Below are 19098 nucleotides of genomic sequence, written 5' to 3' on the forward strand. Positions count from 1 at the left end.
GGTGCTGGGTGGTTATTTTGGGAGGGAATCAGCTGGAGGCAGGTAACCGGGGATCTGCTTGAAAGCAGGGAGGTAAAAGATTTTCAGAGACAATTTGCAGCCAGCAGCGAAGATACTACTGTACCAGCGCCCTCAATTAACTGTACCTAGCTAACCTCAGCTCCTGCCCTGCTCAGACGCAGAGTAACCAGAAAAAGAACCCACCAGTTTTGCATAAGAGGTGATGGACTCCAAAGAATTGGATTCAATCTTCGATGCTGGCAGATGTCATTTTCAGCCTGGGCTTGGCAGCTGTAGGCTCTTGCAGCTGCCGGCCAACTCAAAGAGAGAATGTAAGCAGAGTCGCTGATTTAGTCATGACGTGGGGCTCTTGTTTCTTCTCTTCAGGAGGCCCTTTCGGTGGTGAGTGACGATCAGTCCCTCTTCGATTCCACGTACGGCGCTGCCGCTCACCTCCCCAAGGCGGACATGACAGCCTCAGGGAACCCTGACTATGGGCAGCCGCACAAAATCAACCCTTTACCTCCCCAGCAGGAGTGGATCAATCAGCCCGTCCGGGTCAATGTCAAGAGGGAATATGATCACATGAACGGATCCAGGTAAGGAAGGGCGTGTGTCTCCCACTGGTATGTTCCTATGTCAAGGACACTGTGCTCACAAAACTGAGCCACTGTATGTCATGCATATACCTGTGTACATACAAACCTGTCCCTTCCCTTAGGGGCAGATGCGGCTCCCACTGGAATGAAGGGGACTTTTGTCATGGCCTTGAATGGGGTCAGGACTTGGATCTTGCAGTTTTGCAACTTGCCTCTCCATGCCATTGTCAGGTGTGGGATTTGAGGTCTGCAAGGACAGACCTGATGCTGCGGACACTGATGTAGACAGCACACTTCCCCACCAAATCCAGAGCCCCACCAAGGGGCTACAGGGCACCCAACACTTGTTTGTTCAATAGGAGGTTGGTAGAGGATCCAGCCCAGCTAGCGGATGCTGTGGTGCTGGAGATAGTGTTGGCAATACAGTAGGTAGTGCTTTCCACTCTGTCTTATTCAATGTCTCAAAGGGTCATGTTGTGATTGTAGGTACCATCCTTCAGATCAAATGTAAAACTGAGGCTCTGGTCACGTGCGACTTTCCCCCAGGCTACAATAGAGTAAAAGCCATCAGTCCCCTGTCCCAGGGAGTATCCCAACATTTAGATCCACCCATGAAAAAAGAGCAATCCTTGTGCCTCATGACGTTACTGATCAAGAAGTCACAGGAACAAAGTGTAGACAATGGAACCCCTTCTAAAGCCGGGGGTGGCTATTGAGCTGTGTGACTAGCAGCTACATGTGCCCTTCCACCATGAGCATTCACCAGCCAGTCCAGTTCGTGCTTTTCCCATCCCAGGAGAATTTTAGAGAGATTTTGCTTTTTTCCCCTGCCTGCCCGAAATTGGGACCAAATGCTGAAATCTTCACAAAGTTTGCAAACTGAAAATCTGAGGGGGAACAATTAAATTGCATCAACCAATGGTTTCCATTTCAGTTTAAAATCTGCATCCAACTCCTGCTCCCTCTCCCTCCCCCCCGCAGAGTGGGGCTATCTTCATCCGCTCCTATCAGTTTCTTGGAGTGCTTCTCATTGATCCAGTGGCCTCCAGCGGGGACCTGAATCCTTGTCAAATGCACTTTTATAACAACCTTGGTTTCTAAGAAGAGCTTACAATTAACTGCATTTGAAACAGGAAGCCCTGCAGCCTGCCTCTTTCAAATCTCTGGGGAGAGGCAAGGTAGCTAAAGATCTGGTCCTGCAGTAGAAATGGAGTTTGCCCTGGATGTGTAGAGTAGATATATTTGCAGTGTTGTAGCCGTGTTGGACCCAGGAGATGAGATAGACAAGGAAGGGGAAATAGTATCTTTAATTGGGCCAACGTCTGATGGTGGAAGGGACAAGGTTTTGAGCGTCAGAGAGTTCTTCTCCAGAACTGAGGACCTTTCTCCCATCCAAGATGTTATTTCACCTGCCTTGTCTTTAGAGCAGATGTGAAGCTGATATATACCAACAACAGCTTTTGGCCATGATCTATTGAGGCCTGAGTTTGATCCAGGCATGTTTGAACCCTGACGTAATTCCGTTGATCCTGATGGAGGCAGGAAGAGGTGTCACACCAGTTTAGCACCAATGCTTGTGAATACAGAGCTGGTGCTCAAGTACAGAATAAGAATAGCATAACAGGTATGTTCTGAGGAATCTCATCCTCCCAGGGGAATGGAAGCAATAGAATGGATCCTGAAAATGCAAACAGCACACAATAGTCTAAAAATAAAATATTCCTTTTGATCCGAGTGGCTGGCCAAAAACATGTGGGGTCCAGAAGGTTGTTCCAGTTAGGAGGAGAAATTGATAGTAGTCAGGTGTTTCTTTGATGCGGTTTTGTTTATTTACAAAAATTGTGACTTCTGTGTCTCTGACTGCAGAAGGAATCAAACAGCAGGAAAGAGCTTCTTTACATAAGAAGAACATAAGAACATAAGAATGGCCACACTGGGTCAGACCAAAGGTCCATCTAGCCCAGTATCCTGTCTGCCGACAGTGGCCAATACCAGATGTACCAGAGGGAGGGATCACAACAGGTAATCGTCACATGATCCCTCCCCTGTCGTCCACCTCCAGAGAAACTGAGGCTAGGGACACCATTCCTACCCATCCTGGCTAATAGCCATTGATGGACCTAACCTCCATGAATCTATCCAGCTCTTTTTTGAACCCTATTAAAGTTCTAGCCTTTACCACATCTTCTGGCAAGGAGTTCCACAGGTTGACTGTGTGCAGAGTGAAGAAAAACTTTAGCTCACAGCACCAAAAACATTCTCTTCAGCTTGCACCCACCCCAAAAACCTCCATCCCTTCTTCTTATTTGTCTATTCTACCTTTCTAAACAAACATATCCAAACCATTGCTAAACAAAAGCTCCTGGGTGGCTTCGCATGGTCCTTTTGTCTTAGGTAGGGGGCCATTCTTACAATTATGTTAACTGAAGCGTGAGTGCACACCTATCCAGTTCAATGAGGATTTGTCTCAACCCATAACAAGGGTTTCACCCAGCTCATGACAATGCAGTGGCAGCATAGACCATACAGCTGGCATGAAAACATGTCTTCACATGGCAGGAAGATTTGTGCACTATGCTGGATGGAAGGTTGGACTCCGTGGAGAACAGTGTGCCTCTTTACTACTGTATTTATCTATGTGATGCTTAGCAAAATTTTGGAAGCCTCCTGAATACAAAAAAAATACTGCTACATGCTTGGAGTCATTTTGGATAGTTCTCTGAAAGCATCCACTCAATGTGTAGCAGCAGCCAAAAAAACAAACAGAATGTTGGGAATCATTAAGAAAGGGATAAAAAATGAGACAGAGAATATCACACTGCCTCTGTATAAATCTGTGGTGCGCCCACATCTTGGATACTGTGTGCAGATGTGGTTGCCTCATGGCAAAAAAAGTTATCTTGGCATTGGAAAAAGTTCAGAAAAGGGCAACAAAAAGTATTAGGGGTTTGGAATGGCTGTCGTGAGGAGAGATTAATAACACTGGGACTTTTCAGCTTGCAAAAGAAACGACTAAGAGGGGATATGATAGAGGTCTATAAAATCTTGTCTGGTGTAAAGATACATTCTTGCCAGAGGATGTTGTGAAGACCAGGACTTCAACAGGGTTCAAAAAAGAACTAGATAAATTCATGGAGGCTATGTCCATCAATGGCCATTAGCCAGGATGGGCAGGAATGATGTCACTAGCCTTCTCAGAGGCTGGGAATGGATAACAAGGGATGGATCACTTGATGATACCTGTTCTGTTCATTGGGGCATCTGGAATTGACCACTGCTGGCAGACAGGATACTGGGCTAGATGGGTCTTTGGTCTGACCCAATATGGCCATTCTTATACTCTTGTGTTCTATGTAATACCTGCACACCACACATATATGTCTTACGTGAGCTGGAACTATATGTGCTGTGTGGATATTGTAGGTACGTCTGTACTCAGACAACATGTTCTCTGCATTTATATTGCATTTATCTGGGAATCCAACATTCTGAGTTTACTCCTGGCTCCTCCTTTGCTTTGGGATCTCTCGATATGCTCCAATTTCCTCACCTGTAAAGCAGGGGCGATACTACAGATATATTACGCCGTCGTGATTCATTAGTGAATGTAAAGCATTTTGATGCACAGAAAAAGGTACCCACAGGTGACAAGGGTGGCTATTCTTAGCCACAAGGGAAACTCTGTTGCGTACACTGTTTTATACACTCCATTCAGCCTGTTTCCCGTAAGTTCCTTTGGGATGCAGCTGGCCCCTTTTTAAGAACCCCATCTGAAGAAACAGACTAGATTGTTTGGGGCGTCCCTAATTGAACCTGGGTAAGAAGCACTGAGGACAGCCCTGAAATGGCCCTTAGATTCGCCCTAGTGGTAACCTAGTAGCCTGAGAGCTTACATCCACACAGCAGTTTGGAGGCCCAGGGAAGACCTATCTACCTCCTACTCATGCCTGAGAGATTTGCCCTGTCCCCCAGTCTCCATCACAGCTCATTGTCATGGCTTGGGCCATGCCAGTCTCTCAGTTCCTATGACCATCAGCTGCCTGCCAAAACCAGACACACCGTCTGAGCAGCGAATGCCAGCCTCAGTACAGATGAACTCGAACGGTGCTGACTGAATAACAAAACCTTCCTCCCGCCCCTCTCTCGCTGTCTTTTTCTCTCTCTTGTTTTTCAAGTGTGCCCTCTTACCAGCCTCCAGCTGCCTTGTTAGAGAGAGCAGCCTTTATTCTGTGCTTCACCTGTGCTTGACACAATACAATTTGCTGCTTGATGGAGAATGGCTTGTATTGTCTAGGGAGTTACAAAGCTATATGAATCCTGACAGTGCAGGGAGCTAGATGGGGGTAAGTGATCATAGCCAGCTTTTCCTTTTTTCTCTCTTTCTTTTTTTTTTTAAAGAACTTGAGCAGTTAGAGCCAGGCCCAACTAGTGAGGGGATGAGTCGCGTGTAGGATGGGGAGCAGAGATCTCTGAAGATCAGGGATCTATGGAAAGAATTTCTCCATGCCTATCTTCCAGATCTGTCCCCCCTTCAGATATAATACATCCACGGCTGTCGTTGCAGGCTTTTCAATACAAGTCATAGCTTCCTGGTTCATTCCCAAACAGCGGCTGAGATACTTCCCATGCGTTTGGCGTCTATTTAATCCCACATATTGCACATCCATTCAGTGGCAGCTCAGGACCTTAATTCTTAGTGAGACAGTGGGATCAAAATACCACTGCAGGATTTGGGAGCTGGATCCTTTGGGAACGTTTCCAGCTAAATTTTCAAATATGGGTACAATTTACACAACCACAAAATATGTGCTTTCCATCACACATAGCTGGCCAAGTCCCCACTGGAATAGTCATATGCAGCAGTGTTTAAATAGGTCTGAAAATGGAGCAGATCAAGGCCAACATGGAAAATGTAACATGCTTCTGTCTTGTAGGCCACCTTACGCATCAGGGAGGGAGGATGAATTTGTAGTTCTTCCACAGATTTATGGTGTAAATCATTGAATTACAGCTGGTCAGATTTATTTTTAATGAAACTAAAATTCCAGGACAGAATCTCAGGTGTGGGAGGGGAGAAGAAAGAAAAAAGCCCAGCACAAATCATCATTAACTCAGTGTTTAGAGTATCGGCATGGAGATTCCTGTGTGGATGCTTTCTCTGCCTGCTTCACAGCTAGGATTCCAACCTGGTTCTCCCACATCACATGGGACTGGGTCTCTGGGGTGCTTTTTTGTGGGGAAAAAATATCTAACGGTCTCAGTGGCATTCTGCTGCAGAATGGAAACAAATTTGAATTCTGGACTTTTTTTTTCTTCAAACCAGAATTATTGTTTTCTAGGCAGCCCTCCACTAAAACTCTGTATCAGTTTCCCCCATCTGGAACTAGGAATGACAGTCTTTCTTTTCTCCTCCTCTTTGTCTCTTTAGTCTGTTTTGCTTGTAAGCAAGTTGGGAAAGCAGTGATCTCTTCCTATGTATTTGTACAGCACAAAGCGATTATTCCCCTTTCTTCGGCTCTGGTGAGGCCATGTCTGGAGTATTGTGTCCAGTTCTGGGGCCCCCACTATAGAAAGGATTTGGATGCATTTAAGAGGGTCCAGTGAAGGGAGACTGAAATGATTAGGGGGCTGGAGCACATGACCTACGAGGAGAGGCTGAGGGAGTTGGGTTTGTTTAGTTTGCAGAAGCGAAGAGTGAGGGGGGCTTTGAGAGCAGCCTTCAACTTCCAACGAGGTTCCAAAGAGGATGGAGAGAGGCTGTTCTCAGTACTGACGGATGGCAGAACAAGGAGCAATGGTCTCAGGTTACAGTGGGGAAGGTCTAGGTTGAATATTAGGAAAAATTATTTCCCTGGTGGGGAGGGGAGTACGGGAATGGGTTACCTAGAGAGGTGGTGGAATCTCCATCCCTAGAGGTTTTTAAGTCCCGTCTTGACAAATCCCTGGCTGGGATGATTTAGTTGAGATTGGTCCTGCTTTGGGCTGGGGGCTGAACTTGATGACCGCCTGATGTCTCTTCAAGTTCTATGATTCTATGACTCCAATTCCAATTGGGTGTTATAGAGGCTGCTGGAATGGAAATACAGCTGGTTAGTATTTTCCCAAATTTGGGAGTTTTTTGACAAAAGTATTTACTGAAATGCTGGATTTCACTGAAGGGAAAACAGGACGGGTGTCTTTCAGGAAATATGGCTGAAACATGCATCCTGCTTTTCATGAAGCTGCTCCAAATTTAATCAGAAAAATCTGAATTTCAATGAGAAAAAAATAAGAGGATTTGTTCACAAAAATTATCATAAATGTTCCACATTTTTAACCAACTCTAAATACAAATAATAAACCATAGCACACAAATCCCAAATCTGTGCTGCCTGTATCATGGATTACGTCACTGTAACTGAGATCTAAATTTGGCCTCTCAGACTAAGTTAGTTCTGAATTTCATGACAATAGTATCAATTTAACCACATAAACAAAGTTGGGTAATATGTCCAAGTACTTGATATGAGTATGAAGGAATTTAGCTGTGTAATTCCCACTGACGTTAATGAGTTTTGCCTGGCTAACGATCAAATCAATGTTTTAAAAACATTCCCTGAAATATTAAAATATCATTAAGATTCAGTCAGCTTATTTTATGGCATAATAAATGTTGCCACAAAATAGTCTCTAAGTAAAACAAAAGGACTCCCTGAATGTATAACACATTTCCTGTTCTCTCTTTGCTGAAGCACATAGGAATAGTGTAGTTTCCCTTTAACGAGTATGTGAACCCTCTAGGGGCATGTCTACACCAGGAAATTATTTCGAAATAACTACATTCGAAATAATAACTCCTGAAATAACTATTTCAAAATAAGTTTATTCCCCAAGGAAAGCAAGAGTACAGATTTCAAAATAACAGGCTTGGTAGTGTGGACACTCCACTTATTATTTCGAAAGAAGGGGAGTTATTTTGAAATAACTCCCTAGTGTAAACCAGGGCTAGGATTGCTCACTGTATTCTGTTTTAGACACCTAGCAGACTAGTCCTTGCTTGTTGCATATCATCAGTAAACGCTGCTGTCCAGACCTCACTGTGCCCATGTGGTTTCTTCATACTACTTTATAGGGGTATGTCTACACTGCATCCCTAGTTCGAACTAGGGATGCAAATGGAGACAATCGAAGTAGTTAATGAAGCGGGGATTTAAATATCCCGCGCTCCATTAACATGATCTCGCCGGCGCGCTAGATCGAATCACAGCTGATTCGAACCAGGAAGTGCGCGCCGGGACGCGTTAGTTCGGACTAAAGCCCTTAGTCCGAACTAATGTTACTCCTCAAAAAATGAGGAGTAACATTAGTTCGGACTAAGGGCTTTAGTCCGAACTAACGCGTCCCGGCGCGCACTTCCTGGTTCGAAAGTGATTCGAACTAGCGCGCCGACGAGATCATGTTAATGGAGCGCGGGATATTTAAATCCTCGCTTCATTAACTACTTCGATTGTCTCCATTTGCATCCCTAGTTCGAACTAGGGATGCAGTGTAGACATACCCTAGTTGTGTAAAAGAGCCAAAGACACAACACAGCACCATTTCTTTTCTATCATCCATTTTCCTTCTATCCTGATGCACCTTTCATGCCGTCTCTCACACAAAGTAGGCCATTCTCCAAAAGTGAGTCTCAGTGTTTCAGTCTGTCATATAAACCCAAGGTTGGCCTGAGTTGTACCACGGGGTTCAAATCACAAGGAACTTTGGGTCTGAACTGGATAAGTTTGACCAATCACTATAAGATGAATCAGAACCAGAACATGCTGTATCTGTTCTCCCTTCCTTTCTTCAACTATAGGGAAATTCAGATCTCATTCTAGCTCATTCTAGTTCAAATGAGAACTTAAACATATAAGCTGCCTATTTACATAGTGCGTTTAGGGCTCTGGGCTTTAGAGATATGGAGTTGATTCCCAGACAAATTGTGTGACTTTTTCCCCATGTCATTTACCTGCTCTGTGTCTCAGTTTCTGATCCTCGAATGGGGATAATTCTTCTGCCCTTCACAGGGGTGTTATGAGAATAAATATTTTTGAAGCACTTGGATTTGGGGATTATATAATGAGATGTGTACATTTGTCTCTTTATATTCAGTATTAGAATGATCTAAGTGAGGGGCCCATGCTTGAGAATTGGTTTATGCTTTTCCTGTTATTCCCTTTCTCTAAGAATGGGGGGTTTGTAAACATTCATGTACTTAATGTCTAACAATATTCTTCTTTCTTCTCTACACTCTTCTCTTTTCACTGGTGCCTTCTGATTCATCCTTTGACCCCCACACTACACCCATTCATATTGTGGTTATACCCTACTTTATTGTAGTGGCCAGACACACCAATTTGGATCCAGGTGTCTGGGTGCTGTATAAACATAAAGGTGATGTGTATGTCTAAGAGACAATGAAAAGGGAGCAAGGAGAGTGTAATGTAATGCAAGGATCACCTGCAGACTCCACACAGAACTTTGGAACAAGTGGGGTAGCAACCATAAACCCAAAGACCTCATCCTGGGTTTTATATGATACCAAATGCACATCAGGGCAACAGTTGGGGACCACTGGTCAGTGATTTTTAAGAACATAGGAATGGATATACTGGGTTAGATCAAAGATCCATCTAGCCTGGTATGTTGTCTGCTGATAGTGGCCAATGCCAGATGCTTTGGAAGGAATGTACACCACAAATTCCAAGTGATCCAAAGTGATGTTTAGATGCCCATTCAGTGTGAAGGCATTCATCACATTGATACCAAGTCAGCACATTAATGTAAGGCACTCCCAGTAATCTGGGCCTCCACACCAGGGGAAGGAGAAGGAAAGATGAAAAGCAAAGAGGAGAGAGAAGAAATAAAAGGAGCTAATGTGGGGAAAGGAATAGAGGTGGGAACAGAAGGGAAGGGAGGAAAAGAGATAAAGGAGGAGAGGAAAGGAGGAGGGAAAAGGTAGTGATCTCCTGCCAGCCATGGCTGAATGAGTTTCTGAAATCACTGGAATCTCTTATGTTGCTAATTCAAACTCAAGCTAAGGGGGATTCCTAGACCGAGGCCCTGATACAGTAGTTGCTTTGTTTCCACATGTCTGGAGCTCTGGATGAGGTTGCACGGAGCCAATACCAGGCTAGCTGCTTGTCTGCTTCGGCCAGCCCGGCCCACCCCTTCCCAATACACTGAGCTCTGGGTGTGCTCTTGGGAGGAGCAGGAATAGTAAGTTGCTGTTGGAATGAAGGGTGTTGGGATCCGCACAGCTCTGTGCTCTTTGGGTTCCCGCCTTCCATAATGGGCGCCCCTAAATGAACCACTGCAAATAGACTGAGCTCCACTGAACTCCATAGATCTATGATGACCTGCACCCACTCCGGCTGCGGCCGAGAAAGTTCATACCGGATTGTGCAGCTTCTTGTAAACCTGAAGCCTTGGAGAAGCAATCCAGTGGCTGAAATAGAATCACACGAACAGTTTTGAACAGTTGATAAAAATCTAAGTTTGCTCACGGAGAACTGGGGCTGTGTTCAGAGAATAAACTATTCGCTGTGAATGGCTCTCCTGCTTCTTTTCTGAACTGTCGTTATTTTACTATATTCCTCGTCATCTAGCCCACATGCACCACCTTCTCCTGGGATCCCATCAAATTTCCTGTCACAGAAAAGGCCAGGCTGGGACAATACTGGGAGGGAAGCTTCCATGGGGAATCTAGGGGCATGTCTAGACTGCATCCCTCTGTTGGCATTTAAATATCCCGCACTTCATTAGCATAAAGACGACCGCCGCTTTTTTTCGGCACGGAGCTTTGTCGGAGAAAAGCGGCAGTCTAGAGGCTGATCTTTCGCTAAAGAAAGCCTTTTCCGATAGACCCCGTATACCTTGTTTTACGAAGCATCAGGGATCCATTGGAAAAGGCTTTCTTTAGCGAAAGGTCAGCCTCTAGATTGCTGCTTTTCTCCGACAAAGCTCCATGCCGGAAAAAAGCGGCGACCATTTTTCTGCTAATAAAGCGCGGGATATTTAAATCCCCACTTCATTAGCAATTTCGACCTACCTAATCTGCATCCCTCTACCGGCAGAGGGGTGCAGTCTAGACATACCCTAGGTGTTGCAAATGTGATTTGGTTGGGGAACGCTGCGTCAGTCACTGAGCTAATGTCCAGTTTGGTGGTAGGGGCCGCCATGCAATAAGTGGTGATGAAAGTAAAGATCCTGCCCAGTTGTGATCTTTAAAGAGTTCATGGCATTCTTCTCAACCATCAGGTAGTTTAAGTTTTCCTGCCAAATACCAACTTGAGTAATTACATAACTTGGCATCCTAGGATTGGAAGAGACCTCAGGAGTCATCAAGTCCAACCCCCCTGCCCTAAGCAGGACAAACCCCAACTAAATCATCCCAGCCAGGGCTTTGTCAAGCCGGGACTTAAAAACCTCTAGGGATGGAGATTCCACCACCTCCCTAGGGAACCCATTCTAGTGCTTCCCCACCCTCCTAGGGAAATAGCTTTTTTTAATATCCAACCTAGATCTTCCCCACTGCAACTTGAGGCCATTGCTCCTCATTCTGCCACCTGTCACCGCTGAGAACAGCCTGTCTCCATCCTCTTTGAAACCCCCCTTCAGGAAGTTGCAGGCTGCTCTCAAATCCTCCCTCTTCTCTTCCATAGACTAAATAAGCCCAAATCCCTCAGCCTCTACTCCTCAGGCCTGTGCCCCCTAATCATTTTTGCTGTCCTCCAACCAGCACTGCCCCCTCTATGCTAGACTTTTGGCTAGGGGGAGAGGTCTATTCTTGCTAGGTACAAAATCATAATGAAAATGCATCTTACAACATTATTAATATTACATGGGTATACAGCACCACAGGCATGCAGGGTACGTTGAGATAGAATAAAGAAACTCTCTCTTCTCTAAGGAGCTTTTAGCATACATAACAATGTTGGATTACTCTATTAAAAAGCACTGTGGTGTGTTTCTATCTAATGCAGATTGGGTTGTTAGAGAGAGATTCACAGGAGAGATACATATGACCACACATATTTATATGTTATTGCTCTATTGTAGAGCAGAGAAAAGCTTGAATAGGAGGAATGTTTTCCAAGGGAAATAAAGTGGAGAACAGAGGGGTTAGGGTCAGTCCATTACAGCAGGCTGGTTGGTCAGATAGCAGGGTGACAGATGCTGTGTGAGAAGTAAAGTAGATTCCTGAGGTGAAATCCCGACTCTGCTGAAGTGAGGGAGAGTTTTGCCGTGGATGTCAATGGAGCCAGGATTTCACCTTAAATTGAAATGTCCTCAAATCTAGGAGTGCTAGGGTCTGGGATTGGGATCAGGCCCATCAAATGATCCACAAAAATCCACACTGAAAGGCCCAATTGCTGAACAGTGTAGAAGCCCTCAATACCTACTGCAGCAAGTGGGGGCCTGGGGGTGCCAAGCACCTCTCGAGACCACTAGCGCCACACAGGATTGGGTGCTAGGGCTCTAGCGCAGATGCTGTTGCTATTTCAAGCAGGCTGTGCCTCCGAGGAGAACACAGGGCTCCCTGCTGCAAGAGACCACTCTGGCATTTAACACCTGACACCGTGTATTCCTGCTGCAAGTGGGAAATGTTCAGACTCTCTGAAGAGCCTGACACCCCAGCAGTTGCTCAGACCTTGCTCCGGCTGCCATGGGACATTAAACCTTCAGCAGTTTGCCTCTCCGAAGGTGGATTTTGGTCCTCTGCCTGGAAAAACAGTAGGCGAAATAGTAAAACCTTAAATTCAAACATGTGTAAGTTATACATCTTATTTCCATTTTCAAGCCACATTCCCCCAGCAAGACATGAGGAAAAAATTACCATCTGCCTCGGAATCTCTCAGTGGAGTATTTATCTCCCAGTCGTGATCACTAAACTTCAGTAATTCTTCCACTTGCCTTTAGATTCAGAAACAAACTCATTTACTGTTCTACATTAGAAAACCCTGCAGACTTGGTCACATGGTCTTTACCCTGCCATGAGCAGCTTCCTCCCAACGCACTCCTTTGCTTGCTTCCCTGTAAAGAGGAAGGATGGTCATGTGGCTAAGCAGCGGAGCCTCCCAGACCCAGGGCAAAGTGGGGCAGGGCCTGGCTCCGTGTTCCTGAAAGGGGCAGGGCTGAGGGCAGAAGGGGACTGGCCAAGGGCAGCCAACCTTCAGCGCTGGCTCCTCCCCACCACCCCACCCCCCAGCCCTTAGTGCTGCCAGGAGTGCTCTGCGTGGCACTTTGGTGGTGATTTAAAGGGCTCCGGGCTGCAGCTGCCACTGCTGTGACTGAGGCATTGGTGGCAGTCGGCGTTCGGGGCCCCTTTGAATCACTGGAGCAATTGTCCCCTTTGCCCCCCTCCATCAGCGAGCCTGGATGGGGATCTGGGTTCAGTCCTTGCTTTGGCTATGCTCTTTGGCCCAGATTTCTAAAGGCATGTAAAGATTGCTGTGCTCAGTATTTCACTGCCGCTCTGACTGAGGAGCCTCAGTCTCATTTTCAGCAGTGATTTAGGCACTTCCAACCTTAAAGTCATTGGCCGTAAATGGGACTTTGGCTAAATTCCTTTGGGAAATGAGACCTAGGTTGATACGTTAATTAGGTGCTGCAACACTGAGCACCAGCATGCCTAAATACCTTTAAAAGTCAGGGCCTGAAAAAGAAATCCACCCGTGCCTCAGTTTGCTATGTGTAAAATGATGGCAACTCCCTCTTCGCTATTTACATTATGAGTTCTTCAGCCAGGGCCCACCTCTTTCTGTGGATATGGGTTGGCTGCCATCCCTGACAAACCAAGAATTAAACCAGGGAATCTCTACAGCATGAGCTACTGGAGCGCAGGAGTCTCAGCTAGCAGCTGTAATGGGCAGCTGTCCTCTGCACATCAGCACAGAAGGGGCCGTCCAGCACACGTTCGCAAATGGCTTACATGGACGATGAGCATCCAGCTCGACGAGGCCTGAATCTCTAGGCACTGTCACCTTTTTATTATCTTTTTGGGAGCATCTTGTAGCTCTGTGTTTCCGGGGTGGATGTTCGGTGCCCTTTAATAAAGAAATGGAGAGGGAGTGTTGTCGTTTTCATTATTTATTCAAAGGTATTATTCAAAGTTCAAGGCTTGGTGTGAGGTACCGGGGTGATACACCGTAAAAAAACAACCAACCAACCCAATACAATGAACCAAACCAGTGACAGACCATCCTTGTCCCCACACGTTCACCATCCAGGTTCTGATGCCACCCAACAAGTGAGTGAAACAAACCAATGGGGGCTCCTAAGACAAGGCCGCATGTGCTGTATTGAAGACACAGACATGACGTCAGGCAATGCGGGACGTCTCCAGTAAAGGTGATGCCCTGAGGTGTAGGCTGGAACTCACTGCTTCACATGAAGGGAGGAGAGGAGGTTGCATGGTCCATGGCTGAAGGACGGGGAGTCTGGGTTGCTGGGATCCCAACTTTGCTACTGACTTATTCATTCTCGCGCCAGGCACGTGGAGCTGATTTTTCAGAGGTGCTGACCCTCTACAGCTGTTATTGACTTAGGCTGGAATTTGGGGAGCTTAGCATCCCTGAACAGGATGCTGTTTGATTGAGTTTATCCTTCTGTTTAAAAAAAAAATCAATAATTAGTACCCTCCTGCTGAGGTTTATGGTGTGTAGATTACCTGGGATTGTCCCAGGACAGGTGATATAGATGTGCAAGACAACCAGATGCTCCCCGTTTCTAACCTCCAACTTGCTCCCCCTTCATGGCCATTTCTGCAGCACCTTCTTCCCCCATCATTTAGCTTCAGCAGGGAGGAAGGGTCAACCAGGGCCATGTTGACCAGATGTCTGCTTCCTTTCCTGTTCCAGGGAGTCCCCGGTCGATTGCAGCGTCAACAAATGCGGCAAACTGGTGGGCGCTGGGACGGAGTCCAACCCGATGAATTACAACACCTATATGGATGAAAAGAATGGCCCTCCCCCAAACATGACCACAAATGAGAGGAGAGTCATTGTCCCAGCAGGTACGACTGGCATCACAATATTCATGTTTTAATCTTTTCCCACCACCATCCATCTTTGATTTTAACAGGGGAGTGAAAGAGATTAACCTGTTCTCTGCTGAGCTCTTGGTATTAACAGCCATAGAAAGCAAAGCAAAAATCAGGCTTTCCATCCTGTGAGTTATCCCAGTATTTAGTTTCAGTGTTTTGAACCAAATGTGATTCCCATGATGCACCACACAGCTTGGTCAGAGAGGAAACTGCCATGCATCCTGGATGATGTCGTCTGGGCACCAGAAAAATCTGATGTAGGTCTCCCATGAAACTCCATAGCACCAGGCTGATGCACTTTCTTGAAGAACTGACTTAAAATGAAATTAGGTTTGTTTTGATTTTTTTTATTTTTCGAATGGAAAATCAGAAAATTCCAGTATTTTCCATCAAAAACCATTTTGTGGTAAAATTCCTAAGTAGCTGGGTGGCCGTATACCAGGGATGGGTGATAATTTTTCAAGGGGGGGGGCACTCAAAGAATTTGGTGAGTGGTCAAGGGCCACACTTTCCTATGATATTAATGGAGGAGGTGTGGGGTCTTGGGAGGAGATCGTGACCAATGTTCCCTGACAGCTGGGCCCTTGTGTGGCTGCTTAGGAGAAATTCAAATGCCACCCTGCTGATTAGCAGAGCACCCACAGCTAGGTTTGTGTTTCTCCTGGGGGTGCACATTCGCACATGCCTCAGTGCACATAAAAAATTGATTCCGCACTTGGACAAAAAAGATTAGCGGGAACATTGGTTGTGACCTGGGGCAGGGTGCTGGGGGGAAGAAGGATGTAAGGGGCCAGGTGCAGGCTCTGGCTGGGAGATGCATCCCTTAGGCAGCTCCCTGCCAGAAGCCCAATGGTCCCCTCGGGCAGGCTTCCTGTCTGCCGCACCCCCACAAGTCACTCAAAGCGAATGGCTGCAGGAGGGCCACATGTGCCTGCACACTGCATAGCACTTGGTTTCCAGCCAATGGGAGCTGCAAGATTGTGCTGGGCACAGGGGCAGAGCACGAAGCTCTCCCCCTAGGTGGGGGGTGTTACACAGAGAAGCACATGGGCCCCACAGCTAGCTGCTTTGAGCTGTGTGCGGGGGCGCTGCAGGATGCTGGGGGGCCAGATCAGAAGATATTCAGCCTAACCTAAACAAATGTAATGGAGCACATGAAATCCATTCAGATGATCACAAATTTGAGAATCACAGCTGTGGGGAACTGGCAGAATCTACGCTTGGAAGGCGAGGGCATCTTTCCCCTGCAAAGTTTGTAAATTTCATGTGTCTAAGCACTCCAGCATGGGAACTTCCCTATGAAGGAAACTGTGGCTGGATCTAGACTGCTTTCCTCTTCCGAAAGAGGAAATGAGAATAAGGGAAAAGGAAATGCAAATGAAGCACTGATTAGCATGTTCACGTGCTTCATTTGCATATCCTCTTCCGATACTTTTTTCGGAAGAGGTTTTTTTGAAGAAAAAAAAAAGCAGTCTAGACGCGGTTCTTTCAAGCTCCCCCCCCACCTTTTTCAAAAGAACCCTGTAAATCTCGTGTTTTGAGGAAGAAGGGATCTAGCCTGCTTTTTTTTTTTTTTGAAAAAAATTCTTCCAAAAAAAAGGATCAGAAGAGGCTATGCAAATGAAGCGTGCAAACATGCTAATCAGTGCTTCATTTGCATTTCCTTTTTCCTCATTTTCATTTCCTCTTTCGGAAGAGGAAAGCAGTCTAGACACAGGCTGTGTCTAGACTGGCAAGTTTTTCCGCAAAATCCTCTGATTTTGTGGAAAAACTTGCCAGCTGTCTACACTGGCCGCTTGAATTTCCGCAAGAACACTAACGATCTCATGTAAGATTGTCAGTGTTCTTGCGGAAATACTGTGCTGCTCCCGTTCGGGCAAAAGCCCTCTTGCACAAATCATTTGCGCAAGAGGGCCAGTGTAAACAGCACAGTACTGTTTTCCGCAAAAAAGCCCCGATCGCGAAAAAAGCAATCGGGGCTTTTTTGCGGAAAACCGCGTCTAGATTGGCCACGGACGCTTTTCCACAAAAAGTGCTTGTGCAGAAAAGCATCCTGCCAATCTAGACGTGCTTTTCCGAAAATGCTTTTAACGGAAAACTTTTCTGTTAAAAGCATTTTCGGAAAATCATGCCAGTGTAGACGTAGCCACAGTGTATGAGAGAAATTCTCCCCCACACTGAAGTCTCTGGCAATATTTTCATTGATTTTAGTGGGGCCAGGATTCCCCTGTATTCTGAAGGATGCAGTCGATGGACTATTTATAAATTCATAGATTCCAAGGTCAGAAATGACCACTGTTCTCCTCCAGTCTGACCTCCTGACTAAGCCAGGCCACAGGACTTCCCTAGATCAGTTCCTGCTTGAACTAGAGCAAATCCAATCTTCTTTTCAAACTGGCCCGTGATGGAGAATCCATCCCCATCTTTAGTCAGTTGTAGCAATGGTTAATTCGCCTCACTGTTAAAAAAATCACATCTTGTTTCTAATCTGAATTTGTCTAGCTTCAGTTTCCAATCTCTAGTTCTTGTTATACCTCTGCTGGCTAGATGGAGGAGCTCATTATCAAACCTTTGCTCCCCATGCAGGTACAGAAAACCTGTGACAAGACACTGCTTAGACTTCTCTTTGTTAAGCTGAACAGAGGGGGCTTCTGGAGCCTGTTCTCCAATCCTTTACACGTTCTTGTGGCTCTTCTCTGAATCCTCTCCAATTTATCAGCAGAAAGCTACCTACCTGAAGGGGGGTTTCAAAGGGGAAGGAGCGAGGCTGTCCTCAGTACTGACGGATGGCAGAACAAGGAGCAATGATCTCAAGTTACAGTGGGGGAGGTCTAGGTTGGATATTGGGAAAAACTATTTCCCTAGGAGGGTGGTGAAGCACTGGAATGGGCTACCTAAGGAGGTGGTGGAATCTCTATTCCCTAGAGGTTTTTAAGTCTCAGCTTGACAAAGCCCTTGCTGGGTTGATTTAGTTGGGATTGGTCCTGCTTTGGGCAGGGGTCTGGACTTGATGACTCCTGAGGTCTCTTCTAGCCCTGTGATTCCATGACTCTATGGTTCTAAGTGCTGTTGCCTAATTTAGCTCTGTTTTCAATTCATGAACTGACCAACGCACTTGGAATAAGGCCAAGTTGCTTGAACTGAATTGAGCAAGGGAGGGGAAGCCAATAAGAGATTGACCCCTGTGTTCAAGGTCTCATTCAAGCCAAATTAGTCCTCTGTAGGGGTAAATTTCACCCTCAGAAAGGCAAATGAGCTGATTAGGATGACAAGATAGGACAGCATAGATTGGAGATCCAAGGAGGCTGCGGGAGGTGAGAAGAGAGAATTAGAGAGTGCTCATCACCCTGCTATCTGTGTATTGCATAACAAAGTCATTAGCACTGGGGATGACATGGAAAGGAGGGATTTTAGAGGCATTAGAGGAAGAGGTCATTTGATGTCTCCTCTTTCTTTGAGGGGAAAGTGAAAGTGAGGATTTCCCACTTTCAGGCATCCACAAATCAAAACCAAGAGACCTCAGGCCCTTGGCAAACAGGCATAAACTAGATGGCTAGTTAATCATTGGCCCACATCTCCATTTGGAAAAGACTCGGCCTAATTCTTCCAAGAAATGCATTTGGAAGTGCTTAATCCAATACAGAATAAAGATTGATAGCACATTGTAGTGGAGAGAGGCAAAAATACCATTATATATGGCCTGGCACAGCAATGACAGTAAACTCTGGATAATGTGCTACAAAGGCAGTTTTTCAGGGACTGTTTGGACTGACGCTTGATATCTGTAATAGGGACAGAAAGGGTGGGAGGGGTGAGATACACCCCAAAGGAACTCCCCAGAGTAGTCTCCCATCATTATTAATGAACACGCATGAGATTTGGAAAACTAGTTCAGGGATTCTCTCGGATCTCTCTGGGCCTGGAATGCAGGGATCTTTCCAAACTAACGAAATAAACATTCCCCTTCAATATTTGCAACCGGAAGGCCAACTTTCTCCAGAACGGGAAAGTGAAATGATTAGAAACTGGATGGAAACAATGCAGTTGCTCAGGGTATTTTCATTGCCTAAACTCAGAACAATGCAAAAAGCCAATGAAACAGTGAAGGATAAATTGTGTGGTTAAAATTCTGTTTTGAAGAGCTCAGATTCTCTTAGAAAGAAGGTAGGAAATGCTCACTCTGTGTTTTTGGGAGTGATTTTCCATTGCCGTCTCACTCTGGTGTGAAGCAGCCTTGAAACCCAGCAGATGCAGCCCTTGGGATAAGGGGATGCTGTCGCCCAGTCTCACCTTTCCCCCACCCAAGCTGTGCTAACCACCCAGCCATGATTTGTGCTGCACAGCTCTGGACATTGGAGGGACCAGGAGATGAAGAGGCAGAAAACTGATGCTGGATATTTCTTGTTCTGTCACAAGCGGAAATTGCCGGCTAAG

At 45.9% G+C, this 19098-nt stretch overlaps 1 protein-coding gene across 4 annotated transcripts in view; it reads left to right on the plus strand.

The window, feature by feature from the left end:
• Positions 1 to 19098, plus strand: part of FLI1 (Fli-1 proto-oncogene, ETS transcription factor) — a 128130-nt gene that overhangs the window by 65504 nt on the left and 43528 nt on the right. For all 4 annotated transcript variants that reach the window (XM_014572257.3, XM_014572258.3, XM_014572266.3 and 1 more), the window contains 2 exons: positions 388 to 599; positions 14480 to 14634. In XM_014572257.3, coding sequence (XP_014427743.1) covers positions 388 to 599; positions 14480 to 14634 — 367 coding nt within the window. The remainder of the gene's footprint in view (positions 1 to 387; positions 600 to 14479; positions 14635 to 19098) is intronic.

Source organism: Pelodiscus sinensis, chromosome 26, assembly GCF_049634645.1.
Source record: "Pelodiscus sinensis isolate JC-2024 chromosome 26, ASM4963464v1, whole genome shotgun sequence".
NCBI lineage: Eukaryota > Metazoa > Chordata > Testudines > Trionychidae > Pelodiscus > Pelodiscus sinensis.